The following is a 12,186-nucleotide window of genomic DNA, read 5'->3' as shown; positions in this document are numbered from 1 at the left end:
ATGTTCTGAAAAAAGCATTTCTAGAGGTGGCATAAAACGCTTTTTGAGTTTAAATTTTTTTAATTGACATCCGTAGAGAATTTACAGTAATTAGTTGCTTCCTAACTAATTATAATCTTTATAGTTATTTCAAGCGCTTATGTTTATTTTGATTTCAAATCAAATTAGTCTCATAGGGAGCAATCAATGATGAAAATCTTACATAATCTCTAACTCACTGTGAATATGCTGATTGTCATTAAATCACACGAATTACACGATTTTGATTTCCAAATTGAGTGCGCTATGAGCCCTTGAGTGACAAATCCAATTATAATAAATATAATAGAAATCACAACAACGATAAAGAAGAGAAGCGAATTCATCCTTCTGACAACTCAAATTGAGACAACTTCTGTTCAATCGAATGTTATATTCCAAAAAAAGATTGAAAATTGACCAATTCCCGTGGCGCTTGATGACTTTCTCCCATTCTTATTCCACACTCACTCCAAGAAGAATAATAGAAGCGAAATTAGTTCTGATTTAATCAAAATCATCCTTTTTGGCTAAACGTTGTAATCAAAATAACATTTACTGATAAATATTTTTGTATGTTCATAAATCTGGCTCGATTTTCATCGAGTTCCGGGTGAAAAGATATCCAATAAAAAGACAACTAGTGATAGTGACGATATTGCTTCATTATCGGTTTTTTCTTGTAGAATAATGGAGAAACGGCTGGAGTTAATATTATTAAAGACAGAATAACCGAAACAGCAACAATGACGTTGGACATTTGCACAAAAGATTGTAAAAATTGAAATATTGAGACATAAAATTTTTGATTTATTTTATTTCAACTCTCTCGGAGCAAAAAAGTCTCTGGGTGTAGTTTGGGAAAGGCAACCTGAAGTGATTAATGACCAGTTTGGAAAAAAAGAACTGCATCTATTAAAAGTCAAGCACATCAAAGCATATTTCATGTAATGTTTAATTTGAGGGTTGACAGATAAAGAATAATTTGCTGATCCAGGATTCATCTGATTTCCGTTTTCACAACTCCTAATTTGTATGAAACTTTAGAATCTCATTTTTCATGTCTTCCATCCTTTGGATTATCTGTAACTTTCCGGATATTTATAATATCCGTTATTAACCCGCAGTTCGGGAAAGAAGAACCAGAATAACTAAACTGAACTTCTTCTTACAAACGTCACCCATTTAGAAAAAATATGTTGTAGCAGTGATTGATAACCATGTTTTTGTACGATTAGTAAGTATTCTCATAGAATGAAGTATGTTTCTCGGTGGACCTTTTGTTATATGATGTACTCGTACATAAGTTGCAAGAAGGTAAATTGCACGTATCTATTTGCTAATATTTGGTCTTACAACCATCTTCAGGGCTAGGTTAATGGTGAGCCTGGGGCGCAATAGTGGTAATTATCGGCTTAGGCCGGGCCACCAGTTGCTGAGGAGCTTATTTTGTGTAGGGCCATTAAAGTGTTCGCTCAGAGAGCAGTCCATCTTCGGGTCCGGTCAAACAAGGCACAGTGATTTCTCTACGTATGACCATCTGCATATCCCACTGGTTTGCGTGGTTGCAGGACGATGGTCTGCAGAAAAGCTGTAACCAAGCCAGCTTCAACATCTTCCAAAATTCCTCCATTCCCAGTGTTCCTCTAAGCCAGGGCCGTCGGATCCGATGATCTACTAGCTTATGGCCGAGTTACTCGCCGGTTCCTCGCGGCCTTCCCAATCCGTCCTCGACTTACAGAAGTCTCAAGAGAAGGGCTGCTGTTGCAACTCCTCGACAGTTTCCCTTTATCCACAGCTTGGCTTGAGACTTTATTAGTGTGAAGAGTCCCTGTTTTTGGAATAACAGAGAAGAACAGCATACATAGGTATTACTGGCTACCATAGGGCCTTAAAATTTGGATTCAAATAAGCTAATAATTCAACTTGAAATTTGAGATTGCTGACGATTTTTCATCTATACTGAAAAAAACCGGGGTCAAAACTAACCACCCAAGCTCGAGTTACCTCAAACTTGGGTAAAAATATGTTGTTATAAATAAGAAGAAGCTTCTAACTTTAGAAGTTTCCGGCGCTTAGCGTTTTATTTCAAAAACATTTAAGACACACTCTCTGTGAAACTCGAGCATGGCAGTGTACAGAAAAAAGTCAAACCGGTTTTGATGGGTCGGTATTATGCATAGTGAGTGCCCAGACAATTAATAAGACATTGATCCATATTTCATTTGGCTCCGCCCCCTACCGTCTAAAATAGCCCCTAAGGGAAGTGAAAATTCTAAAAAAAATCTGAAAGTTTTTTCGATTAAATTTTAACGGGAACGAATAAAAACCGGTATTTTAAGCACTTTTTGTGTTCATACCATATTTTTAGCACCTCATTTTCACCGAGAAAAAATGTCATTTTTGTAAAATTTTCTGGTTTTTTACAAACTTTTGTTTATATCTCAAAAATCTTACGTTACGGGAGATGAGATCTTTTCAGATTCGAAATCTACATAAAATTTGGAGTATTATAAGCAGTGTCCGGTCAAAAATCTAGGGACACCTATTTTTGCTACAGAGCAAAATATGCGATTTTTTGAAGAATTTCAACGTATCCCTACTCATGAAGCAAAAATTCAATGTCGCCAAATCGTCTGAGATTTTGTCAGAATACTACACCATACGTGATCTATTCATTCCCAAAATTTCAGCTCATTCAGCTTGATCCCCGCCTCTCGAAGTTGTTGGAATTTTTTTCGGTTGGAACACTGAAAACTGACATAGTGATTTTCAAAAAAGCTGCGGATTGAACCAGATGAGCTGAAATTTCGGGAATAAATGAATAACATATAGTGTAATATTCTGACAAAATCTCAGCCGATTTGACGACATTGAATTTTCGCTCCATGAGTAGGGATACGTTGAAATTCTTCAAAAAATCACATATTTTGCTCTGTAGCAAAAATAGGTGTCCCGAGATTTTTGACCGGACATTGCTTCTAATATTCCAAATTTTATGTAGATTTCGAATCTGAAAAGATCTCATCTCCCGTAACGTAAGATTTTTGAGATATAAACAAAAGTTTAAAAAAAAACCAGAAAATTTTACAAAAATGACATTTTTTCTCGGTGAAAATGAGGTGCTAAAAATATGGTATGAACACAAAAAGTGCTTAAAATAACGTTTTTTATTTGTTCCCGTTAAAATTTAATCGAAAAAACTTTCAGATTTTTTTTTAGAATTTTCACTTCCCTTAGAGGCTATTTTAGACGGTAGGGGGCGGAGCCAAATAAAATTTGGACCAATGTCTTATTAGTTGTCTGGGTACTCACTATGCACAATACCGACCCATGAAAACCGGTTTGACTTTTTTCTGTACAGTGGGCAACAGCTCGGTGCTCGAGTTTCACAGAGAATGAGTCTTAAACCCTTTCTCCTTTGATTCGTTTCTACGGCTAAGAACCAAATTCTGCAACATCCCCCACAATCTCAAATTTCACTTATTCTCGACCCCTAACCCCTCTAGCGCAAACCAGTAGAGCACTTTCATCCTGCCCTACTCAATTCAACGTACCCCCTCATTATCATCTTCCCCTCTCGCTGTTTGGGATTAGGGCTGCTACTCGTTTCCAGCAGCCTCACGTTGCTATGCAACAGCTATGCGCCGCCTTTTGAGGAGTCTCGGAAAGGGTTTTGATAAATCCTTGTTTTTATGAGAGACGTGTCTTTGTATTCTCAAAAGTGTATGAAATTTTATTTGGAGAGGGGGAAATGACAGAAAACCTGAAAAAGAAAGTTCGCGAGGAGATACAATTTAAACGCATAAATATGTTTGAAAAAACCATTGACGTGATAAAACTAAAGTTCACAGAACCGGGAATATAATGTTAATGTAAGTAGCCAGCCTAACCAAGAAGAAGTGAAAAGAATATATTGCATCAATTTTTAACCAATAAATCCAAAAATACACCTTGAACGGTATCAAACTGTTAGACACACAGTACCGCTCAAGTGGTTACAAACTTAAATGTTTTCAGTCAAAATTACTACGTTTGATAACGTATTTCGGTGTAACACATAACTTTTGCAGTTGACCATTTTTTTAGGTACTTTGTTTTGAAACCTGCAGGTTTTCAAAGTTAAAAGCTCCGTAAATTCGCTAATGCGCAATGAAATTAGCCAGTTTTAAAAAGAAATGACTCTACAAAACCTGTAACTTTCAAGATAGTGTCCTTACAAAAAAAACATGGTAAACTACAAAAATGACGTTCTATTTTTGTTTTGTTAAACCCATACAAAATAACATATGTCATACAATCGGGTGACACGAAAATACACTGAACAAATTTGGTCACTTAAAATTGAAAAAAACCACAGTTGATTACTTTTTGGCGGTTCTGTAGTTGTTCAATCGTCAAAAACAAATATAGGGTTATTTAATGGTAAATAACGCTCAATCAGTATTTGAGCTAATAGTTTCTTGTCCTGCTCTGAATCTTTGCTAGGGAACAACCAAATAATGGCATTTTTTAGCCTTGCATTATCCAAATTCTCCACAACGATAATCCTCATCTGAAAATTGTATATTCAACTATTACTTGCTTTACCAGTATTAACTGTACTTTATCATCCAACAACACACGTAATGGATACACCACTGTCAAAATATCGCATGTAATTAAAACAAGTAGCTGAAGAATGTCGTTCCAGTTGTCAGACAGATTTTCTTTTAACCAGATATGATCCACGTTGAGAAAAGCAATCAAAATTGAAGTCACCGCCACTATACATTCGAAAACTACAATGGAAATATTTGGTTCGTCCTGAGTGTGGTCAGTTTCCGGTATAAATAAGTGAGTTGATTCCTGGGAGTTGTTAGCATTGAGATTTTGAAAGAATACTGTATTCATTAGCAGAATTCTGAAAAATAACTAATAATCCAAGAGAAAATAGAATACCTCCAAACTAACATTTTCCTTCTACAAAAAACCACAACGGAATTGGTTATGATTATGATGTTGTTCGTAATAAAGAAATGATTCAGAACTACTTGACGACCCTAAAAAAATAATAAATTTTTTGAAACTTCTATAAAACTTACACGGTCAACCAAATCGAGGCAATTCAATGTGTGGCAATAATAAATAGCAAAGTCATGAAGTTCTGTTGTAGACCAAATCGTGAAAATAGCAGAAATGATAACCAACAAAGCAAAAAAACACAGTCTTGCTCGATTTTTGGTGTTTCCAAGAAAAAGTGCTAGATTCCTGTTCCAAGAACTGAGAACTTTCATGTAGCCACTAAACACAACTAGTTGAAAATGAACTGCTTTTATAGGATGATTGTCACGGGATAGCCAGGTAACGGTCTCACATTCAATGATAACATCTTTTCGAATAGCCAACACGGATAGAACGAATGATATGGAATTCTAAAATATACAACATCATTACCCTCAAAATCAGCCCAGTGCTATTACAGATATCTCTTTTGATTTTAAATTATTAATAACTATTACGTATAATGCTCAATCAGGTACGCTAATCCAATGTTTGAAAAATTTTCCCAACTCACCGTTATTACACAAACCATCAGCAAGAAGTACATCGAACACTTTCCCGATTTAAAAATAGATATCAATATAAAAAATTGGACCAGGATTCCAATTGGTACGAGAAGAGTTGAAATAACCGTAATCACAAGAACCAGAAGCGAATTCATGTTGAATAGAAAGGAAAAAATGATTAGAAAATTAAACTCCTTTAATACTCTTGGGGATGACTTTTTCTCTTCTTCAGCTTTTATAATAAACAGAACTATAAATTATAAATTGAATAAAATTTGTGTTTTTTGTGTTCAAAACAAGTTCGAAAGAGTCGCACTTTTAAAAAGTGTAAGATCACTGACCAGGACTGTTTTTTTTGGGTTTAAGGCAAGAAGGTGAAAAAGGAATATCTGAAATTGAAACGACGTCGGTGCGCATAAAATTTTTGAGAAGGCCCATGAAAATAATTGTTTCAGAAATGCATATCCAGTCTACCCTGTGACTTATTCCACAAAAATGAGGTTTCAGCATCATAAAATGGCTCACATGTCTACATAGATTTATTTGAGATCTTCCAAAAGCGACCAAGGTCGATATAATGAAGGTTTCAGATTGAACAAGAACCATGACGTATTGCAATGTTGAGTTTGAAAAAATTTTTTGAAATATGACAGCCATAAAGCAATCTTTTATCCATATTTTTATAATGAAGCATAAACTTTGGTGTGTTCATAGTTCTAGACTGGGTCCTGAAATAATTTATGACAAGCATGTTATTTTATGTATAAGATATACCTGAAACTTGTTTTAACTTTGACAAAGTCAACCAAAGTAAATTTTTGTTCAATTTCTATTTTTTTTAGAGATTTGAAGTTTATTGAAATTGATTTGAATCTCCCAGTAGTCTATCAGAATACTTTTACGAATAAACGTAAATTTTGATGTTTTTGTATCAGTGTTTGATATGCACGATTTGAAGAATATATTTTCTTTCTATCTAATATAGTTTAGGAAGAACACCTCACGTTTCACTTCCTTTTCTGATTTATGAAAAATCTCTTTTTTTTTCTTTCATTTTGCTTTTTTCATTTTTTAGACCGAAGTCTGTTCAGTTGACGTCTGACCGTCTTATTGTATTGCCGACTGGTTTCGAACAAGGTATACATCCAATTTAAATTCACTTTTCACTATCTACAGAGCTACTTTTTTTCAGAATACAATGAGTAACGCTATCATCTCTCCAAATGAGAATGCGAAGATCGGATTCTGGTGGCTCATCTTCTTCAAACTTTTTGGTTACATTGTAGCATTCGGATGTATTTATGCATTTTATCAATGTATCTCCTTCTGTTTTGCCCCTGCCCAAAAACCGGCTAGAAATCGCATCTACAGGAAGATCACAAAACGCATGCCTGGCAAACGCCTCTATGTCATGGTGGCGCAAGAAGCCGAAAGAGTATCTTCAGATGACGAGGAGGAGCTTGGAGAAGTGAGAATTGTCTAAATGTGCTTTTTGTTGAATTATCTTATACCCTTGACTCAATTTTTGCCAATAAAGGGGTGTTGAACAATTACTTAATCGAAAAATATAAACTGCAACTTTTCTCATGAATGACATCTGCGTAATATAATTACATAAATTTGCTAGTATCAAAAGATTACAGTACCGCTGAAAACGTCATAAACTTTGGCTGTTTTTAGTGAAAAATGACGAACTTCGACAGTGTATTTCGGTGTCAACTGATTGTCCGACAGAGCCAAAATACCACATAATTTTTGTTGACCAATTCTTGTGAGGGCACTACCATGAAGGTTACAGGCTGCCAGAGCCAATTTTCCTTGAAACCGACTATTTTCAGTGAATATTAGCAAAATTTAGGAGTTTTTCACTTTGACAATCTGTAACTTTCAAGATAGTGTCTCTCCAAAAAAAACTGGTCAACTACAAAAATGATATGCTGTTTTTTCTGTTCAGCCTATACAAAATTGAATTCATCGAAAAATCGGATGAAACCGAAATACACTATCAAACTCTGCCATTTTCCAGTGAGAACAGTCAATGTGGATAACTTTTCGGATGGTACTGTAGTAGTAAGACGACAGTAGGACGATAGTGAGATTCATTTAACCATAATTATTGGTGTTTTATTCACTTTCCCTTTTAATTGTATTTCGAATTTTCTGAGAGTGTTGTGTACATGACTCTATTTTATTACGTATATTTCTCTGGAGACCGTTGGTGATAGTTTAGATATTGTTTTCAATAACAACTTTCTCATTCAAGATTTCATTTTGTTTCTGAGAGTGTCTAGGTCTAGACATGCCCCCGCGGACTCCACTAAACATTTAAAGATGAAGTATATATAAATAATAACACCTAAACATCCTGTAGTAATCTCACATTTTCTGATTCTTAAAAGTCATATGTACATTGTCTAGTTTTTAGAAAACGCTTTAAATTCCTTTATAGAATATTTTCAGTATCAAAAATCAACAAATTTTGTTTTTACCAACCGAAACCTTGTAACCTTCAATTATTTTTCTTGAATGTTGTGGTTGTCAAAGAAAAATGCCGTCTTCTTTCAAAGTATTTCATCTTTTTGTGCACATAAACTTTTTCTGTGTTTGAACTTCTAATATACTCTTCATTTTTCAGTATTCATATCAATTCTCAGCTGTTGATTTTGAGTCTCTGCTCCTGATTGAAAAAAAACGTTCCGAATATTGGTAACAAATTATGTTTTTTTTTTCAGGAAAGAATGGGTCAACTTGCCGGGATAATATTATTTTTTCTCATTTTTCTCGTCCTTCTCTATATCATTTTTATTTGTTCGAGATGCACAGGATATCTCTCATTGCCAATGAGCCCTGATAAATACAGTCAATTTGTCAGTCGCTTGCCATTTATGCGTCATAATTATATGGTCGTCCAGAGTCAAGAGAGGGACTTTTTGATAGATCCGAGTGAGATTGGACAAGAAGAAATTGTTTGAGCTCCATTAAGTTACTTATTTTGGTTTGTCAATATATTTTTTGACTTATCATTTGTCCGAATAAATTTTTATTTGGTAACGGCCAGATTGATTTGAAACGTAAACACCAGAAAATCAGAATGGATGATTGAATTTATGATATTAAAGTTCTCAAATTTGACATTAGGAAACTTGGATTTTTGGGAAGCGGTGATTTTTCTCTGGAGACAATCTGTGATAATTCAGATTTTGCTTTCAATAACAGCTCTTTCATTCAATATCTCGATTTTGTTTCGAGAATGACTGAAACTCACTTCATCAGCGCCTTAGCACGTTCCGCTAGACACAGCTATGTTTCGTTACCAGCGTATCATGGTTATAATCTCATTATGGTGCTCTGCTTATTAGGTTATCAGCTTATTATGTCATTACGTAAAATCAAAACTTCGACAGGTTCGATTCAACTATATGAATTGAATGTTGTAGAATTCGTTAGTTTGGAAGAAGGCGTGAATCCCACTGTATCAATGAGCAAGCGGCAGTGAGCGGAGGAGTGATTAAAGAATCAATAAAGGCTATTTGCACTGTTTTCCGAAGGCATTTGTGTGTATAGCTCCTTCTGTCAGATTTCCAATCTGAAATAATAGTCGTCATTTTTATTTTCACAGCTGCAGTAACATAATTTTGCAAAGTTAGAAAACTAATCGATTTTTTCACTTTTCAAAATCACGAGTCAAATCTACATAACTTTTGACTAAAGTATATTTATCTTTTGTTGTTTTAGTATCTTTTTACAATTGAGACCTTTTCTCTCATAGCAACCCGTAAGTTGTAAAAGTGCTAAAGAAAACTAGCGGAGTTTCTAGTTTATGTGCTTTTAGTGTTACTCGTTTTACCCGATTTACACTTCAAAACGTATTTTTTGGGTTATTTCATCTCGTGCTCTTGGTTGTCAAGAGATTTCCTTATCCACATTCTCTCACTTCTTCATCTATCCCTAATTTTTTGAAACTGGTTTTTTCTCGCTTTTTCCTTTCAATATTGAATTGAAAACGGATTTCATTTTCAAAATCGGCGCTTCTTATAATTTGGCGCACTTTAATATTTCTCATGCAGCTATTTATAAATAGAGATCACGTTTTTCATCCTAATAAATTCCGTTTATAAATATACTATTCAGGGAACAATGACCCCGGTAACCAACTCAAACATGACACCCAGAGTCAATTACATGTCGATATTGTTTGAAGTGATCATTATCAATTTTTTATTATCGTCATCATAGTGCGTACATCTAATAGATAGATGGTTTATAAGAATAACCAGCCTGTCTGCCCCGCCTTCGGCGGTTCAGTCGGCTGGCCTCTTCTCATTTACGTGGCAACTTTCAAATGTGTCCGCATGGCCGAGTGGTCTAAAGCGGCGGTCGTGTCCAAAGCACGCTAGTTCGGTTTTGCCCGCTGGCTTAGTTTCTCTTCTCTTTCCAAAATCGTTGCGGACAGCGCCTCAGACAGACAGACAACGCCCAATTGTCTTTTATATATAAGAATGATAATGGTGATGTATTCAGTCTTTTAATTTTTTTGAGGTTTCTATCTTTTGAGCAACTCTTACACTATTTGATTTCCATTCTGGAACCTATTTTATGACTTCACTTCAACTTTCTTAACTTTCGAATTAAATACAAATTTTGAGATATTTTGTTTTCACCAAAAATTGTTTACACTTCAAAATCTGTTCTCTGATTATACGGGTTACTAGGAATTAAGCCCACGCTTTTGTAACCCATCATTATTTCTTCTCTCAGGAGAATATCTCATTCACATTCTCTCGCGTTTTTATTAATCATTCTTTTTTTCGTTTGTGGTTTTTTCTTTCCCCACTTATACGTATGAAAGGTAGTTTAATTTTCAGAACCGCCGCTTCTCATTGCTTGGTATTCCTCAATTTTTTCAACAGTCTCTTCATAAAAAAAGGTAATTATTCTGACTCATCTTTATTTATTCATTTAATAAGTTCAATTAGAGAACAATGACTCCTGTAACCAACGCAACCATGTTAGCCAATGGAGATGTTCCGTTGTCCTGGATCATCTTCCTTGTTTGCTTCCTCATTTTCGCCACCGTTGGATGCACTCAGGAAATCTGCCGTGCATTCCTTTTTTGCAAAAACAACAGAGCAACCGACAGAGAGCGTAGATACGTCAGGCTCATGAATCTCATCGCGAAGCGCCATCAACGTTGCATCGTGGCACAGGATCAGGAAAAAAGACCATTCGTGGAGGATTCACTCACAGAAGAAAGTATTGTCTAAATTCTGATGTGATGCTCTAAATCTCTGTTTTCCTGAAATTGACTTGACTCTCCGAATAAATTCATGTTGTGTTATTGAAAGTTGATCGGCTACATAGATCATGTTAACTCAAAAAATAGACAGCATAATGTTTATTTATATCAAGTTGTTAGATGACGTGCAGCTTCTATATCACACATTTTTAGATGAAGATTTGCAAAAAAGGGAAGAGGGTTTTTTTTTGGAAAGACGCTCACAGAAATATTATAAACACGCAATAATTTATAGGAGAGCACTATATACTGGAAAAAAATAAGTTATGGTTTTCTGGCCTAGTCTTCATATCCAATTTCCAACTCTGGTCTTGAATGGGTTATCTTGGTACTCTTTAGATAACAATCTAAACAACAAGAAATAATAGAGTAGGCACGTTTTCAGGGAACTTTTTTAGAAGTTCGAGATGTGAGGACACTAAAGGAGCTTCTACTTAGAAGAGACATATGGCGAAGGTTTGAAAAGTAGAAAAATGCAGGGAGATTCAAAGCTGTTTTTTTTGGAAAAAACTTTATTGAAAAACTTCTAAAAACTGAAAGTTAACTCGAAAGTAAAAAGGGGAATGTTTATAAGTCAAAAGGGGATGTTGGTGATGATTTTAGTTCCAGTTTCGCCTTTTCGGTCAGAGTAGGTGAGAATGACAGTGAAATTTTGATGGATATTGAGAATTATAACCATTATAACGGTTGAGAGCCATAATTTTTTCTCTGAACCCTGTAGCGGCTGTTGCCTTTTTTACTCTGTATTGCAAGCGGTCTCAGTTTTGAACCCATGCGCCCCGCTGTAAGATTAGATCATCACAGCACTATAATAGTTTGAACTTTATGCCAGTTTTTTTAGCCCTCTTTATGTTTTACAGCTTAAATAATGGACTTTTTGTTGATTGCAAAAGTGGGAGAAAACCACTCTGAAGTTTCACTAAATTACAAGATTTCAGTGTATTCCCATCGCTTTATGGAACTACGTACGTCTCTCTGGAGATCTTCAAGCATATTCTAAGAACTGTTATCAATAACAAACGATTTCATTTGAGATCTCATATTTTACTCAAACTGTTTTTGGAACACATACGCCCTCTTTTAAAAGGAACTCCTGCTTAATAACGTTATGAATTTGAGTACAATGGTTAAATTTCCAAACAGTTTTCCCAATAAGAACCATTATCTTTTGAATAATTAAGTGTTTTAGTTAACACGCCTACAGTTGTTTTTGTAACCATTTATCTCAAGAGTCTTATTATTTTACTTCACTACTCCAAGATTCTTCTTTTAATTATATTTTGAAAACAGATTATATTTTCCAGATCATACATTTTTCATCAT

The 12,186-nt window shown here is 34.9% G+C and overlaps 3 protein-coding genes across 3 annotated transcripts; 2 read left to right on the top strand and 1 right to left on the bottom strand.

Moving 5' to 3' along the window:
* Positions 1–4,408: 4,408 nt before the first annotated feature.
* Positions 4,409–5,608, bottom strand: GCK72_026145 (uncharacterized protein; the record flags this gene model as incomplete). The annotated part of the gene is made up of 5 exons (XM_003101922.2): positions 4,409–4,573; positions 4,624–4,921; positions 4,972–5,060; positions 5,103–5,432; positions 5,576–5,608. 5 exons carry the CDS (start codon positions 5,606–5,608, stop codon positions 4,409–4,411), a joined length of 915 nt encoding a protein of 304 aa, XP_003101970.2.
* Positions 5,609–6,765: 1,157 nt separating this feature from the next.
* GCK72_026144 (uncharacterized protein) lies at positions 6,766–7,050 on the top strand (the record flags this gene model as incomplete). The annotated part of the gene is made up of 1 exon (XM_003101911.2): positions 6,766–7,050. The coding sequence occupies one exon, from the start codon at positions 6,766–6,768 to the stop codon at positions 7,048–7,050; it is 285 nt and encodes a 94-aa protein (XP_003101959.2).
* A 3,499-nt stretch (positions 7,051–10,549) lies between these two features.
* On the top strand, positions 10,550–10,831 carry GCK72_026143 (uncharacterized protein; the record flags this gene model as incomplete). The annotated part of the gene is made up of 1 exon (XM_003101844.2): positions 10,550–10,831. One exon carries the CDS (start codon positions 10,550–10,552, stop codon positions 10,829–10,831), a length of 282 nt encoding a protein of 93 aa, XP_003101892.2.
* Positions 10,832–12,186: the final 1,355 nt, after the last annotated feature.

Source organism: Caenorhabditis remanei, chromosome X (genome assembly GCF_010183535.1).
Source record: "Caenorhabditis remanei strain PX506 chromosome X, whole genome shotgun sequence".
In the NCBI taxonomy this organism is placed as follows: Eukaryota; Metazoa; Nematoda; class Chromadorea; order Rhabditida; family Rhabditidae; genus Caenorhabditis; species Caenorhabditis remanei.
This window is presented reverse-complemented; position numbering and strand designations above follow the sequence as displayed.